At 36.0% G+C, this 17671-nt stretch overlaps 1 protein-coding gene across 6 annotated transcripts in view; it reads left to right on the forward strand.

The window, feature by feature from the left end:
* Window positions 1-17671, forward strand: part of ROCK1 (Rho associated coiled-coil containing protein kinase 1) — a 73331-nt gene that overhangs the window by 42125 nt on the left and 13535 nt on the right. For 5 of the 6 annotated variants that reach the window (XR_011902835.1, XR_011902836.1, XM_072329125.1 and 2 more), the window contains exons 12-27: window positions 1984-2072; window positions 3426-3474; window positions 3694-3829; window positions 4469-4560; window positions 4691-4937; window positions 6638-6744; window positions 7825-7975; window positions 8728-8888; window positions 9130-9314; window positions 9978-10047; window positions 11468-11562; window positions 13069-13234; window positions 14740-14833; window positions 15443-15531; window positions 16611-16799; window positions 17278-17443. Coding sequence is in view for 4 of the 6 variants with exons in the window: in XM_072329125.1 (XP_072185226.1) it covers window positions 1984-2072; window positions 3426-3474; window positions 3694-3829; window positions 4469-4560; window positions 4691-4937; window positions 6638-6744; window positions 7825-7975; window positions 8728-8888; window positions 9130-9314; window positions 9978-10047; window positions 11468-11562; window positions 13069-13234; window positions 14740-14833; window positions 15443-15531; window positions 16611-16799; window positions 17278-17443 (2086 nt within the window). In the remaining 2 variants the exon portion in view is untranslated. The remainder of the gene's footprint in view (window positions 1-1983; window positions 2073-3425; window positions 3475-3693; window positions 3830-4468; window positions 4561-4690; window positions 4938-6637; window positions 6745-7824; window positions 7976-8727; window positions 8889-9129; window positions 9315-9977; window positions 10048-11467; window positions 11563-13068; window positions 13235-14739; window positions 14834-15442; window positions 15532-16610; window positions 16800-17277; window positions 17444-17671) is intronic. The other variant, XM_072329123.1, reaches the window with a different exon arrangement.

Genomic DNA, 17671 nt, shown 5'->3' on the forward strand with positions numbered 1-17671 from the left:
TGGTCAGTAAGATTAGATAGACCCCTGTAAAAGTATCCAGAGATAAAAAGAAGCAAAAGGAAGCAATAGAGGTCCAAACTACAAAGAGTCAGTATCAAAATACTTCAGTTGCCGAAGGTCTTTAGAACTGTTCTTCTTCCATCACATTTAATTCCTTTTTGCTAAATGAGTATGCTAAAATCCTTTATACTAACATGAGTAACCAAGAGGTGGATGAGAAATTATCTTAAAATTTCTTGATCCTTTATTTTTGTGTTTTGACAGTGGATCCTTTTCACTTGAGTGAGAGCCCACCTTTAAATAGCCTTGCTTTGTTTCTTAGTAGTTAATACTGGTGGAATAAATGTGTTGTGCACTAGTTCTCCTTCACTCTTCCTCTGAGTTGACAGTGGTTTTTGCCTACAAGCATTTTCTCTTCCAAATAGTGCTGTTGTATATAACACTGGTAATTAGTTTACCAGAGCTGCTCCATAAGTGCTGAGAAGTCTTATTTCTTCCAGCATTTCCTTGTTCTTTGAAGGCTTTCTGGTAGGTAGAGGTAAATACACAGAACATGGAGCAGTGAATATATAAAATATGTGGTTTCTGGTTATTCCCTTGTTGCCTTATCTATGTTCCTCTGAAAACTGAAGCTTCAGAGCATGGATGGAAGAAAAATGAGGAAATGAGAAAGAACGTCTGGTTCTTGGGAGCGCCCAAGTGGGCTCCTGTTTTTTTCCTACTGAAATAGAAAGGAATAAAGATTGAAAGTAGGAATTAAGAGTGACATTTGCCTGGAGTAGACAAAAACTCAACTGTAGCTGTTTAATACGGTTAATATGGTTAATATTATATTAATTATATTACTATATTATATTAATAGCGTTTAATATGGTTGAAGCGTGCTGTGTCTCCAGTTTAGAACCGAATAGAGGACTGTCCTTTTGGAGGACAGTTACTGTTGCTATGAAACAAGAATGAAGGAGTGCTTCTCTTTATGGTCTTAATGTGCAGTTTTAGATTTTCTAGGTGTATTTTGAGGGGAAAAAGTGGAAGAAGTGGACATCAGAGGAACTGTTCTGTTGCTCCTCTTTCTGGGATGATTGTGCAAAAAGGAGTTGGGCAATTATAAGGGTTCTTGAAGTTAGAAGAAGTAAGACAGCCAAGTGTCCAAACTGCTTTCATGTGTTGCTTAGATAAGGACTGTAGTTTTTCTCCATGCTGTTCAAAAAGGCTGAGAGAAATGTGGGCAAGCTAAATTTAAGGTTGAGGTCCTTACAAGATCAGTGGGAAAGTTTAGAGCGAATCAGCACAGATTTGACTTAATGAGCTTCCTCGAAGCTGAAACCGTCTTGTTAATTGAGGATTTTGCTGATGTTGGAGTGAAATTATTGTGCACAGACATCCAGTAGAAGGCAATTATTTTGAGACTGCGTGGAAAGAATGAATTGAAGAATTCGTTTTGCAGGCAAACAGTAAATGCAAATTGCCATTCTGTATTAACATATGAAGTTTGTTACTCTTTTCAAACCTTAGAACAGGGCTATCTGTAAAAAAAAAACCTCCTGAGTTAATAATTAAGAGCATTTCCCCCCACTGCTAATAACTGATGGGCCTGATTCTGCTTCCTGACTGAGAACTGAAGATGCATTGCAAAGTATATTTAGTAGGTTATGCTAGAAAAAAGAAATGGAGGTTAACACAATACTTGTGATTCTGAAAAATACTGAAAAGAAGGCATACTTGACCTAGCATTGTCCCATGAAGTTTGGTGGAACTATATACAGCCCTAAAATTTTACTCCTGTGCAAATGATAACTTGTAACTAACTTAGGTTTTTTGGAGGAAAGGCATTGGGGGGTGTAAATGAGCTTAAAAACATAGTGTTTAATTCAAAGTGAGTCAGCTGTGATAGCTTTATGTAGCTCTGAATGTACTGAAATTCCTTTTTGAAGTTTTTGAATTTAATGCGTGTTCTTTCATGTACAAATATATACATTTAAGATGGAAAATATGCAGAAGATGATCTATGATTTGGAAGAACAGCTACATAATGAAATGCAGCTGAAAGATGAAATGGAGCAAAAGTGCAGGTGAGACTTTGAATTTGATTTCTTTATGTAATTTTAATGTATCTAACACTTCAATTCTGTATTACTACTTTAAGGATTACCAGAATAACATTAGTATGCTGTGTTTCTACAAGAGAGTTCCAGGCACAGGTTTAATCGTTCCAAAACAACATTTGAATGGTTTTCTTAAATATAGTATGAAGGAAGTCTCTGCTATCTAAATACATGGTAATTTTTACAGAACCCCATTTATTTTAACTCCTGTGACTGATAGGTATGACCAAGGATTTTCCTTCTGGAGGTTTTGTTTCTGCTATGTTGAAGTAGATCTGTGTAAATTTGCCCACTTTTTGCAGGTGCGCTTAAGATCAAACAAGTGGGAATATTCTTTTCTAATAACTATAGAAATTTTTACTCAGAGTCATTCCATGTTCTTTCTTTTCCTTTTAAAGTCCTTTCCTGAAGGCCTGAGTAAAGCCAGAAAGCTACACTATGTGTAGGATATAGGAAGAATTAGTGCTTGAATTTTAGGTCCGAAGTCTGTAGCTGTATGAGCTACTTAAATAGAAACTGATAACCAAAATGATCCCGTGTGAATCTATGCTTGTGACTTTGTCTCTTACTTAAACACCACTTCACTGTTATTTGTTCTGATTGATTTATATAAGTAGGACATAGGTTGCTTGAAGTATATTCAGTAACTGCAGTAGTTCCTGCAGCTACTGAAGTTTTCAGAGCACAACAGTGTTTTCTCGTACACCGTGTTGTTTGCTGTAGAGTTAGTTAATCGGATATGTTGCTGTGACAGCTCCTTACTGTAGCTGGCAGATGACTTTGTGTGAATCCTCCTTGTTATCTCTCTGAAGAGGGATAAGCAACTGCCAAAATGTAATTGTTAAGATTTTTTCCTGTTAACTCAAAGTTTTATAGTGTGCTTAACTTTGCTCTCTGACTGTGCTCCAATAAGTTATTTCAACTGAGACTTTCGAATAATACTTCAACATCTTGTCTTATACATGATAGTGAGCTGATTACTATTGAAATAAACATATTAGTTATCTGGGAAGCTCAAAACTAGAGGTAGTCTTAGTAGTTCATCAGAATATTCCAATTTGAAGATACTCTCTGTATTTACTGTCTTTACATTTCAGGTTTAGGGACAAAATATCACACCTATAGTTTTCTGTATATAATCTGCAGCGAAGTTGATAAATTGAGATATTTGATGAGCCATTTTCGGTGATTCAGTGTTTTCTTTGCTTTTTAAATACCTACAAGAAAATGGAATTAGCCAAAATGCAGCGCTTTAGTGATGATTGAAAACTTTGTAACTGGAAAAATGTAATATATCCTCATTAATCATTTCATTTTTAGGTCTTCAAACATCACGCTAGACAAGATAATGAAGGAACTGGATGAAGAGGTAAGGTATTTCCTCACTGAAGCATTCTTAGTTGGATGAAGAGTATGGATAGTACTTCAACAGCTCAAGTTGTTTTTCAGTTTAAATTAAAACTTTTTCAAGGGAGCCCAAAATGAATCCATTGAAAATGATGTGTCAGTTTCCTTGACTAATTATTTGCAGAGATACTTGTTTAGGTATCATTCATTCAAATGTAAACTCCAATGGATTTAATTTTAGGGAAATCAAAGAAAGAACCTAGAGTTAACAGTTTCCCAGATTGAGAAGGAAAAGATGGCACTGCAGCATAAGATAAATGACTACCAAAGAAAAATTGAACAAGAGAGTGAAAAGAGACGGAATGTGGAGAATGAAGGTATGTCACATAGTCCAAACATTGCAACAGATGAGGTAGATGGTGTGTAATAATTTACAGTGTTAACATCTTAAGTGCTACAGAACTTTGAAAGGAATCCTTTAAAGTAAGGAACACACATTTTCAGTGCTTTTTCTTGACTCTTAACAAGAAGTTATTTTTGCCTTATTTTCAAATTTTGTTTTCTACAGCATGTTGTTATTCTGCAGGCATGGAATTTGATCTAAAAATGTACGACTGTTTATGAGGGTGGACAGTGATAGAACAAGGGGGAGTGGTTTTAAACTGAAGTAGGGGAGGTTTAGGTTAGATATTAGGAGTAAGTTTTTCACACAGAGGGTGGTGACGCACTGGAACAGGTTGCCCAAGGAGGTTGTGGATGCCCCATCCCTGGAGGCATTCAAGGCCAGGCTGGATGTGGCTCTGGGCAGCCTGGTCTGGTGACCCTGCACATAGCAGGGGGGTTGAAACTGGATGATCATTGTGGTCCTTTTCAACCCAGGCCATTCTATGACTCTATGATACAAAAAAGGCTAACAAAAAACTTAAATGTCAGTGGACGGGTATGTTCAAATGTGTTTGTATAAAACCTAAAGAATTTTGCTAATCTGCTTTATTAATGGTGTAATTTCTCTTTAGTGTCTACGTTAAAAGATCAAATGGAAGACTTGAAAAAAATCAACCAGCATTCACAAATTACGAATGAGAAGATAACACAGTTACAAAAACAAGTATGTTGTTTGTTTGCTTTCTTCATTTCTAAAATCTGAGGAGCAGCATTATGCATTCATATACAACAAAATTTTTCCCAATAAATAAATTTCCATGTTTGAGAATCTTCTTTTATTTTTCTTTTAACAGCTAGAAGAAGCCAATGATTTGCTACGGACAGAATCAGAAACAGCAGTAAGACTGAGAAAGGGTAACACAGAAATGAGCAAGTCATTAAGTCAAGTAGAATCACTGAATAGAGAACTGCAGGAAAGGTGCAGAGTTCTGGAAAGCGCAAAACTGCAGGTGGAGAAAGATTATTATCAACTGCAAGCAGCTTTGGAATCAGAACGAAGGGACAGAAGTCATGGATCAGAAATGATTGGAGAACTACAGGGTAAATTTTCTCTATAATTAGAAGTTGTAAGCCTGCTTATAAAGTACAATTACATGAAGAAGGGGAAAGCGCATTTGTGCATTTCATTAATTCATGAATTTTTGATTGTGTCTGAGTGGCTCTTGCAAGGGAAAATGTCAAAAAGAAGATTCTTAGGGAAACCGCTGATTATGAGGCAAAAAGTACATTACCAGTAAAAGAATATGATAAGCTGGTAGTGCTAGCGAAGACCCAACACTGCATTTTAGCATCTTGGCGCAGCAGCCAAGTTGGCACACATTTTTAGTTTATTGTTAAATTAATGTTTTTCTCCTTATGTTCCTGTGTTACTTCATAAGTAAGATGAAAAGCATAGTTAGGAATACAGAACTGGATGCTTGGATCTTATTACCATTTATCCTTGTGATTCTTAGTACTAGACTGTTCAGATAATGTTGCTTCATGACTGCTTGTGACTGGGCTGTCAGAGCCTGCTTCCTAACTTGCCTTTTTAATCCACCTGTTGACAGCATTGAGAATCATTTCCCATGAGGCACAATCTTTTGCTTACTTGTGTAGACCGGAGAGAGGTGCTGAGGACTTTTGGGTGTTTTAGTTTTATAAGATCAACTTTTTCTTTCTCTGGTGGATGTTAAGAAGTACCAAGAGTCTTGTTGTCTAGTCACTGTGCTTCGAGTATGAAAAAGCTGCTTCAGTTTAATTAGTGTGCATTTCCTCTGAAATTATGCAGTGTGGTCTGGTGCAGCCTGTTATTAATTGCAAGCGGGAAGTGCGAAATAGCTGAAGACTTCTGTGCACTTTTAAATGTGTTTTTTGACTTCATCTAACTCAGGGGTTTGCAGGGAAGGGATCTCTATTCTGAAAGGTATAGTGATAAGGTATATATAATAAGATGTTTGCTGGTATATATGTGAATAGCTTCTGTGTATTTCAAACACTGACGTGGCTGTTTTAAAAGCACATTTCAAATGAATGCAGAAAGATAAAATTCAGGAAGACGTTCTGCTCGACCATCTTACACCCTTCTTACTGTACTTACAAATTAAGTGAAACATTCTGCACTGTAGCCAGATGGAATTGAACTGAGGTTGTATATTGCGTTTCCTGTATCTAAGGTATTAAGTGTAATACAAAGCAATGCAAATATTTTTTCAAGTATGTGCTTATTTTAAAGAAGCTAGTGTGAAATCTACAGACTAGAAATGCATACTATTAATTGGTATTCAGTATATAAACTGTGATGCCACCCAGGGTGTTGTGGTAGATGCTGAGGAGAAGAAATAGTTCATCTATTCATGGAAAATGGCTCTAGTCAGTTAGGTGAATACATACTGCATTGACACCTGTGTATCCATATGAGCTTGGTTTTGTTAATATGCCTTATTTACGCATTACTGGATGTAACATTAGGAAAGGCATTTGTTGCTCTCCGCAAGCAGAATTAATGAATGTTAATTTTGCAAAATAGCTATTGGGAGTGATGGAATGCGGACACCAAGTTTTGCATGTGACTTTTGTTTTTTTCTCTTGGAACTGCTTCTAAGGGTGTAACTACTGAGGTCAGTTTCCTTTATAATGTGTAGTGTTTGTATATATGAAGAAGTTGGAAGTGTTTAATGGTCCCAGAAGTCAGTGAAGGTTGACAAGATTATCAGTTTAAGTTTACTAACAAATACTGAATAATACTTATTTTTTGACAGTTCGGATTACAACTTTGCAAGAAGAATTAAAAAACCTTAAAAATAATCTTGAAAGAGTGGAAGCAGAAAGAAAACAAGCACAAGATAGGCTTAATCATACAGAAAAGGTATGGTAAGATGATGTTGAGGCTAATGTTCTTCAACAGCTTTGATCGTATTTTGAAATTAGCAACATCTGTTATTATGTCCTTGCTGTAAATCAGTCTGTGTTAAAAAGACAGGCTAACTTATATTCACATAAGAGTGATAAGTCTTTCAAGTCCTTAAATGGTTCTCACTTGTAGCTTTGGGAGTATAATTCATGTTTGCCATGAGTCAGTCGAGGATCCAGACCTGCCAATAGCAAGTAATGTTTTGTTCTGTTTGCATTACCTCCTCTGCAGAAACTCACTGCCTAAAAATCCTCAAATTGCAATTTGTAAAACCTGTGATTTAAATTTCTGGTTTTTACTGGATTTTAATTTGGCAGGATCCGTTCTGGGCCTTTTTAGTCAACCTAGAGCTGAGCCATTTGAGTTTTTCCTTCCTTCCCAGAGAACAGCAGTTCCCTTATCATCTCTGGTCCTTGCCCCAAAGTAGAGAAACTAATAAGGAAGAATAAAAGTAAATCCTACACCATTTTTTTTCAGTTAGGTTGCATAGTTATTTCTCTGTTTTGATGTCAGATAAAGAGTTGCATTACTGTGTCACCTATCCAAATAAAGTAGAGAGATAATTGCTTATGTGGAAAGCTGTAAGAAGTGATCTTTCTCACTAGGAAATACAGGAAGTAGTGACAGAAAGACAAGTCCTGTCTCTCAGTGCCCATCTGCTGTGCTTTTTTTTTGTGAGTTACTGTTAGGAGCTGGGGCTCCTAATAACGAAATAACATAACTGCACGCAGGTGAAGGTAATAAAAATTCCTTTCTGCTCCAATGTTGGTGGGATAGTTAGATGTTTCCAATTTAGGTGACTGCTAATCACACAAGTTGAGAATTTTCATTATGGTACAAATTTACACAGTAATAAATAAAACTAATGAAGTTTTCTCCAGAGCATGGAGTACAGTTTTTGTCTGTTGGCTTTCTTTATAAGCGTGGAACACCGATAATTCCTTCATAGCAAGATAGCACTAAAAAAGAAAAAGGAGGAAGTATTCCCTCAGATACTATAGAACTATTATAGCTCTTTTTTTCCCTTATCTTTAGGAAAAGAATAATTTGGAGATAGATTTGAACTACAAACTCAAGTCTTTACAAGACCGCCTAGAACAGGAAGTAAATGAACACAAAGTGACTAAAGCTCGATTAACTGACAAACATCAGTCAATAGAGGAGGCAAAATCAGTTGCAATGTGTGGTAAGTCTAGTTTGCAAGTTTTGGATGGATAAGTAATAGTATTTTAATTACATGGTCTTATGATGTGGTACTCTTACACAGTGTTTTGTCACTGATATGAAAACAAGAAGACAGATGAAAATTACAAAACATAATGAAAATGATGAATTCTAAAAGATTTTCTTTAACGTGATACCTGCATGGTAAGAAAGTGTGCTGCTTTTTAATGTTCTGAATAACTTACTGCTTTTGCAATTCAGAACTTTCCTTGGCTTCTAAAATGCCATTGAATCCTATAATGCTGGCTAATGTTAACTGGAATTGAAATAAATTATTATCAAGACCGATCTTGACCGTTCTGTTAGGTTGTCTAAAGTGTTTAAAGAGTCCAAAGAGTTTTTTGTATGCATATATGTCCATGAATGAGAGAGGTTTCATGTTGTCACAGTTGACTATAAGGTCTTTGTGAGGGTTGTTGGAATCCAGTTTCTAACTTTTCATGAACCTTATCTGAATGGTAGCATAGCCTTTCTTTCCCTGTACTATGCATTCTTGGAAAGTAAACTTTGTTTATAGCATTTCATAGTGGTCACTTAAGAGCCTTCATTTTGGATTTTTATGCTCTAACTTGTTCATCTAATGTCAGAAGAGTCTGAATAGCTGAACAGAAAGGTCTGAAAAACATTTGGGTATTTAAGATGGTGTTTATAAAAAGATTCTTTCAGATGATACATATTCATTTCCATTGTTTTTCTTTCCTATATCTTGTTTAGAAATGGAAAAAAAAGTGAAGGAAGAAAGGGCAGCAAGAGAAAAGGCAGAGAATCGAATAGTTCAGGCTGAAAAACAGTGTTCCATGCTAGACTTTGACCTGAAGCAATCTCAGCAGAAACTGGAACACCTTCTTCAGCAAAAGGAAAGACTGGAGGATGAAGTAAGTAGAACATTCATTGCTAAGAATTTTCTGTGCAAATAAGAAAATAAGAAGGGATAGTTACAGTGAGAAATAAGATAATTGGACTGAAATACTTGGAAATTAAGGATGTTTTCATATATGATACCATGTGTAGCATTTAGGCAGTACTGTTTGACAAGTAATCCATAAATTAAACATTCAACCATGTACAACTGGCTGTTCAGCAGACACTTCTAAACTAAAATAATTTCACCTTTAGGTAAAGAATCTGTCACTTCAGCTAGAGCAAGAGACGAATAAACGAATAATGGCACAAAATGAATTAAAGGCACAGGCTTTTGAAGCAGATAACTTGAAGGGTTCTGAGAAGCAGCTGAAACAAGAAATCAATACATTACTGGAAGCAAAAAGATTACTGGAAGTTGAGTTGGCTCAACTTGCTAAGTAAGTGAAAATCTGAGGTAAAGTGGAAAAAATTGTTTAATTATACACGTGCTGTTTTGCTCATTCCTATTAATGAAAGATGTTCTGTGATGCATAGGCATTTTTTCCTAAACAAAGAGTATTTTTAGCTGCATGTTATCATTTCTATATGTAGCCTTCAGTGTTGGAATATTTTTGTTATGAGCTGTGATACTGAGTAATTCTTGGCATAGATGCTCTTTTTGAGATTTGACTTTTTTAAGGATCAAATGTGATGGTACTTATTTAATTGTATGGGACTTACTGCACCAAAGTCAACAATTTTTCCTCTTTATCCACCCGATATCCTGTTTTTCACAGCACTTAATCTATCTGAAGATGCTTCTTATTAATCATGCTTTCTATCATAGCTTCTTTCAGCTGAAAGTAAAACTCAACCCTCGACATTTCTCTGTTTAGCATACTACTTTTCTCCTAGCACACATAGCTAAAGCCTTCATCATTCAGTTAGAATAAAGAATGTAACTAAATCACAATGGTAGGATGAAGCAAAATCTTCATCTTTGAAATAATGTGTACACAAATATGAAATTATTTTAGGCTGCTGTTCTGGTAGGGACTGGCCTTTGCTATTGGTTATTAGCTGGCTTCCTAAACAGTTTCCTTTTTTTTTTTCCTTCAAAGGCAGTACAGAGGAAATGAAGGTCAAATGCGTGAGCTTCAGGATCAGCTTGAAGCGGAGCAGTATTTTTCGGTAAGCCTTGCGAAGAATTTTGAATGCCACGTTTTTGTGTGAATTTGAATAGTTTGAATAGTGAGGCATACTTAATGTTTTAAAAATGTAAACAGAAATAACCTGACATAAATCAGCAATTCACAAAATCTACTTGAAACACAAAAATGAACAATTAGTGAACGTTGATATGTTGTTGCAGTCTGTTTTATGTGTTCCCTTTTAGTTGCTTGCTTGTCAAATCTTCTGTTATGTTGTAATGAATAACTCAATTATCTTAATTGTTCAGTGGAGTAGTTGCTTTCATTATCTTGAGAGAGAGATTTTTCTGACATGCAAATTTCATAGGAAGCTCAAACTCTTAATATTTACTGGAATATATTCTGTGTGATTGATCTACTAGAAATATATTTAAAAACCATAGATCTGGTAGTATTTGGCACTTTCCCCTCATCTTCATATAAAGATAACATCTCTGCACCTGAGTCCCCAAAGAGTATGGAAGAGCCTTATTGTATAGCCCATGGAGCCAATATGTGCATTTCATGGATTGAGTCTGGTGTGTTCTATTTCTGTGAACAGAAACAGTAAGATGAGAACTTCACTAATGCCCAGAACTTTAAATAATTTGTGACTGCACACGAATGTGTTTTACTTCCAGAAGTACTTTTTAAATTCAGTTCTTCCTTGGAGGAGCAGTAAAAAACAGTTGGTGTTTACAACAGTGCACGTCACTGTGCTTTTATAGTACATTCTAGGTTTTTGTGCGTTTCTCCATAGCATACTGGCAATAAGGAAATCCAATGTGTGGTGTTTTACTGTTTTTTTCCCATGAGCCTACAGTCTAAACAATATATTGTTAGTGCAGTCTGAAAACTTGGCCGAAGTACTTTTACTTAGAAGATCAAATTTTAACTTAAGGAATTAATGATGTTAATACAGTGATTAAGAACAAAAGTTGTTTACATAGACAAGACCTCTGTTTTATTAGTTTAGGCAAAATCAATCTATATAGAAAATCTGCGGTCTAGGAGCATGGATACAAACAGAATACAACAGATGGAAGTGTAGGATAGGATTAGGTTTCAGTTTGACTGACATTTTGAGGCAGTGATGTTGAAAGGGGATGCTTGGTGCTGTTGTCTCCAAGAAGGCTGCTTGTCCCAGCACCAGCCTTCCATTTTGTCAATGGATGTGTTTGTACGGTCACATAGAAAGCCACACTAGAAAACTGAAAACTAACCCAATCACATCATTTCCCAACACGAGAGTAACAGGAAGGGAGCATACTGGGCAGAAGTGGTGGAGAGAATTATTATTAATGGCAGTACTGGCGTTTGTTGGTTTGGCAGATTAAAACCAACAAGGTACCAAAACCGTGAAGAATCGTAGTATAGGAATTTGAATAATAATAATAATATTTTTATGCTTTCTTTTACAGACACTTTACAAAACTCAGGTTAAGGAACTGAAGGAAGAAATTGATGAAAAGAATAAAGAAACTCAAAGAAAAATGCAGGAATTGCAAAATGAGAAGTATGCCCGTTGTTCTTGTCAAATAGGCCTAAGTTTTTCCATAAGAAGGTTTTCACTTCTGAAGATTTTAATCAGATGTAAAATATTTAATTCTTTTGAAACCAGGCAGTCTTCAGAACTGTTCTGTAACACCCTGTGAGGTGGCAAATACACACGAGATTGCCTGCGCTGACAGACAAATATGGCAGTTCATATTTGTACGGGTTTGAAGCGTAATGGCTGGAAGAAGAGTGCTGACTTCTGAGAATTTCGGAGGATGTAAAATTTTGGCAAAAAATATTCCAGTCTCTATTTATTGTACTTTTGTTTGTGGAACTGCTTCGATTTGATTACTACACCATCCTCATTAGTACTTCATGTGTTTCCATCTCCAAGAGAATAACTGAAGGAAAAGATAATGAAAATACTTGAAATTCTGACTTCAGCACACCCCGATTACTTAAAACCAAACCAGTTCTGTTAATTCAACATTTTGTTAGTTGTGTTACGCTTTCTTCAAAGTAAGCAAATGTGGAAAGAATAATCCTAAGGGTGTTTTTTTTCAATTTATTAATTTAATTAATATCTATTTATTCTGGGGAAGGGGATTTAGTCTCATACACATGACACAGTTTTCCTCATTGTGCTTGAGCATTATCATTTCTAAGCAATCTGAAGGGTGAATGTTTTTGCAGTTGAAGTTTTGCAGTTTGATCAGATAAGAAAGGAAGAAAGAAACGACGTGGTAGTAAATATAAGAGTACAATATAGATCTACACAAAGTTGTCGAATAGTATACAACTTAAAAAGAAGCAAACAAACAAAAAGAAAACAGAGAGAAGGGGAGACTTCTTTCTGTCCTTCCATCACCTGTTTTTATGGATTACCACCTTTATTTTCCTCCCACATCGTGAGCGATGTCACATATTGCTGGGTACATTTCACTCCTGGGTGCTAGACTGGCTTGACATAGGTTTCCTTGCAAGGGCATATGGGTGCCCCGCCTGTACACCAAGCAAGAGCAAGATGGTTTGGCTTGCATGCTGAACTGCCTGTCGAGCAGTAGACAGAATTTGCAACTCTTTGTGCCAAAACCTCCTTAGAACCACGTTACGTTTTCAGAAATGTGGTTTTATTTCTCAAATAGTTGAGAGCACGCGAGCTGTAATCCTGTGTGAAGTATCAGCTAACATTGGTAGGACTGAGTACCTTTTGATGGACCCCACTGTACGTGACATTCAAATTTCTTATTCCTCGAAGACAGGATAACTTGAAATTTGATTTCCAAAGGGTTGGTGTTTTCTAGATGACTGAAATTGTAGTTGAATTATAGTAAGCTGACGTAGGTTTTTTTTATTCATCAAAATATAACAAACACACAGAGCATTGTTTTAAAATCTAATTCTTGTTGTAGCTAAGATAATGATAACTGACTGAATGGTATAATTTGAGTCTGTTTGTTTGTTTTTGCTGAAAATACAGAACGCTTTGCAAAGGAAAGCAAAATCTTAATGTCTTTTTTTACAGAGAAACACTCACTACGCAGCTGGATTTAGCTGAAACCAAAGCTGAGTCGGAACAGTTGGCACGGGCACTTCTTGAAGAGCAGTATTTTGAATTGAGTCAGGAGAGCAAAAAAGCAGCATCACGACATAGGCAAGAAATGACAGATAAGGACAGCATCATAAGAAGGGTAAATGATATGACTAATTAATAACTAAATATGTCCGCCAAGCCAAAAGGAAAATCTTTTTATTTTAATTTGTAGAGTCCTGTGGGCATAATTAGTGATTATTTAAATATCTGAGTTTTGAGCTCAGACAGTTAAAACATTTAAATCCCATCATCTGAACTAACAAAAGAATGTAGACGGTGAGAATCTGGGATGAGCTCATACTGTATGTACATCAAGCCAATGTCTATAATTCAGTTATTAAGCGTTTTCCAGCCACTTCCTGTCATTGCTCAATATATATAATTGTTTCTGAAAATCTGGTTTTGATGGTGTACTGTAGAATCTTACTGTGAAACTGCTTAATCTTAAAAATATTTATATATACATGGAAATCTTGAGATCTTTCCCTCTGCTAAACTATTTATTTAAAAGAGCCCCTTCTCCCCTTGCTGTTTTTAAAGATACTCTGTAGCATAGCTGTTGAGTATTAAGTGTGCTTATAAATGTCGTTAACTGAGAGTTTTCAAAGAGCAATCCATCTATATCTATGTCTATATCTAGCATTGCTATTTTATCGCTGTTTTCTCATTTGACATCATGTATACGGATTCTCTTAAGAATCCTGCAAGTGGAAAAGTGACTGTAACGGCTCATCTTGGATCAATTACTGAAAGTTATCTGTTAGTGTTGCCACACATTAGAACTCTATATGAAGGCAATGATAATAATGTTAATTACACCAACAGTCTGTGCCCTCTGAAATGCTCTGACTCTCAAAAGTGGAAAAGTTCCTTAAAAATGTTCAGGCTGTGTCACCCAGGCATAGAAAAAGCACCTTCTGCTCAGTGTTCTTCCTGGTTTCAAATACTCTGATATTGTTTTTAATGTTTACTTGTTCGGTAGCTAGCCAAGTGATCTTGATTGTGTGTTAAAGCATAATGGTTTTTCTTTACAGCTTTTTCTCCCAATCCTGTTTAATGATTTACCTCTATATACTTTGACTCAGACAAAATTTAGAGGTTTTTTTTGTACTGATTTATACTTGTTTTTCACCATAAACATCAGTTATTTAGCAACCGTTTCACTGAATCTTCTCCAGCCTTGAATGCTGGGATTCTATCATCTGTCTGCTGCTTTTCTTTCTGCAGCGTTTGGATCTGGTCTCTGGGTACTTTTTTTTTCCTGAAGTGCCACAAAATTAATCGTGAACCACCATATTCAATGAGTGCTATCTATTTTTGATTAGTTTTTAATTGTGTGCTCTAGAGTATTTTCAATTAAAGAGGATTTTTCAAAAGACACTTAGTGAGACCAGCTGTATTCTCGGACCTTCTGCTATGTCAAGGCAGCTTAGAAGGAATGTACCATTTTTACAGTTCAGTTTTGAAAGGGAAGCAATTTTTTTTTAATGGACCCTTGAAGACATTCCAAGTAAAAGGCTGTTACAGATTAAGGATATTGAAGAAAATGATCTTACAAATATGGCAAGATCTTTGTCTTTAAATGTATTTGTTTTCATTTAGCTGGAAGAAACTAACAGCACGTTAACCAAAGATGTGGATTTAGTAACAAAAGAAAATTCAGAGATCAGTGAAAAAATGAAGAAACAGGAAGAAGGTATGTCATGTTTGGAGTTTTAAAGCACCTGGAATGAAGCACAAATGAATGTGAAGTACATGTGCAAATGAAAATTGGACACTGGAAAAGTATTCCTATATGTCTTCCATAGTGGTGGAGTGACTTGATGGAAAACGTGTCATGTTGAAATTGCATGTGAATTGCCACTCTCTACTGTATTTTTTCCATTCCCATTCGCTGCCTTTTCATTGTTGAGAACAATTAAAACCTCAGCTTCAGCAGGCAGGAATAAGTGAGCCACTACACCTATTTCCCTCAGATTTTAAAGCAAGTTAAAATACAGGTTCCTGCAGGCATTACCAGGAATGCCTGCATGGTACAGCTCTTCTTCAGCCTGTCTGTCCAACACCTTTCTGCCAGCTGTACCTCAAGTGCATGAAAATTATTAAGGAAAAGTGGTTTTTCACTCATTTCATGTTGCGTGCAGTGTACTTAATGAAGTGTTTGTTTCTGTCACAGATCAGTAACATCATAATTTAGGTGAAGCAATAGGAATAAGGGGAAATTAGAATGGTACAGTTTTATGCGCTTAAGCTTAGGGATGCTTACCTTGTCCTAAAATCTCAAAGTTGAATCTTACTTTAACAGAATACAAGCTGAAAAAAGAGGAAGAAATAAACAATATTAGAATGCAATATGAGAAGAGTATCAGCACTGAGAGAACTCTGAAGACACAGGTATAACTTTTATGTAACTGGATAAAGTAAAAACAATGTTGCATACCAGATATATTTCAGCTTGTTTTGGGTTTTTTTTTTTGTGCAACTAGCTCGTAGTGATGGAGATTTCTGTTAATTTCACGCTAATCATGATGTGTAGTACGTATTCCTGATGTTTAGAGTTTAAGTAAAATTGATTATGAGCGCTTTTTGCGATTATTACTAGTGTGAGTAAGGACCACTTATACTGGCTTGTGAATGCCAGTATTGTGAAGCATTTTTCAGGGACTAGAGATAAATTTTTCTGTACCAACAGCATTTCTGTGGTTTTGGGAAATCAGTACTTTCTAAAGACAGATGGAGATGATTGGTGAAGTTGGAATGGGGCAGGGGTTTGTCTTTTTCGAGCACTTATCACCATTTTGGCTATTTGAATTGGGTGTCAGTGTGAGAAATACAGTAACTGAGGTACACATTTTAATGTACCCACAGGGATATAGAATCATGGAATCATAGAATTACCCATGTTGGAAAAGACTTCAAAGATCATCAAGTCCAACCACAGCCTAACCATAGTACACTAACTCTAACAACCCTCTGCTAAATCATATCCCTGAGCACCACATCCAAACGGCTCTTAAACACATCCAGGGATGGCGATCCAACCACCTCCCTGGGGAGCTTATTCCAGTACCTAACTACCCTTTCTGTAAAGAAGTTCTTCCTAATATCCAACCTAAACTTGCCCTGGTGCAACTTGAGGCCATTTCCCCTCGTCCTGTCACTTGTCACTAGTGAGAAGAGACTTGCCCCACTCTTACTGTAAGCACCTTTCAGGTACTGGAAGAGGGCAATAAGGTCTCCCCTCCTTTTTCCCCAGACTAAAATGAAAATATGAATACTAAACTAAATACTAAACTGAAAATATGTTTTCAGTTTTGGAATTAATTACAATGATTCATTGAAGTACACCTCTCCCAGTCTGTTCTTAGATCACAAGGACTTGCACATCCTCTAACTAGATAAGCTTGGAAGCTTTATGTGATACTTGCTCTCATGTGTTACTTTTCTGACTTATCTTCTCTTTCTTGTGACAGGCTGTCAACAAACTGGCTGAGATAATGAATAGAAAAGATTTTAAAATAGATAGAAAGAAAGCAAGCATGCAGGATTTGAGGAAGAAAGAGAAGGAAAACCGAAAACTACAATTGGAGCTTAATCAAGAAAAAGAGAAATACAATCAGATGGTGGTGAAATACCAGAAGGAGGTTAATGAAATGCAAGCGGTAAAAAAAACCCTTCATTTTTGTTACATTATGAAGTTCTCTGCCCAGGGAAAACATGCAGCTCCTTTTGCACTAGTGAAAAGGAGTTCTGTTGCTGATGTATTAGACTGCAGAATTTTAGTGCAGCTGTGTTTGTTTTCATTCATTTCCCCATTCCCAGTTGGTAACCGTGAATGTGACTGGTACATTATGAAAGCTGAATATTGTGTAGTACAGTATTCACATGTTTTTTCTCTGGAAGATTAAATTTGTTGGTGAAAGTTCTATTAACATTTTCTATTTCAATGCATTGCTGTATCTTTCATCATAATCTTTTTTCCTAGACTTTAGGAACACTTTTACAATAATAACTTATGTCAATGCTATCAAAAGTGTTGAGAGATTTTCATGAAAAAAGAACTAGTAAGGTCTTGCTTTTAAATACTTTTCTTCCTTATTTTTGATACCATGGTGACAATGTATGTGTATATAAATACAGCAACTAGCAGAAGAGTCAACATACAGGAATGAGCTACAGATGCAGCTGGATAGTAAGGAGAGTGACATAGAACAACTACGAAGGAAAATTTTGGATCTCCAGCAAGGAATGGATTCTAGCAGCGTTTCTAGTCTACAGCCAGATGAAATTGATGGAAATCTTTCAGGTAAGAGGAAAGCATATTTGAAGTAGTTTCTCTGCATATGCGTAGTTTTGGAAGGTCCATTCTTTCAGTCTTTCAAATAGGTCATTACCTTCTTGAAAATACCATCCAACTATCTTTCCATGTCACATTTCTACTTCTGTTTTTAAATGTATTTTTCACTTTCATGGTTCAGTTTCTCATACCTAGTCTCCTAATTCCTTCTTGCATCACACCTGTACTTTACAGCAC

Source organism: Excalfactoria chinensis, chromosome 2 (assembly GCF_039878825.1).
Source record: "Excalfactoria chinensis isolate bCotChi1 chromosome 2, bCotChi1.hap2, whole genome shotgun sequence".
NCBI classification, from domain to species: domain Eukaryota; kingdom Metazoa; phylum Chordata; class Aves; order Galliformes; family Phasianidae; genus Excalfactoria; species Excalfactoria chinensis.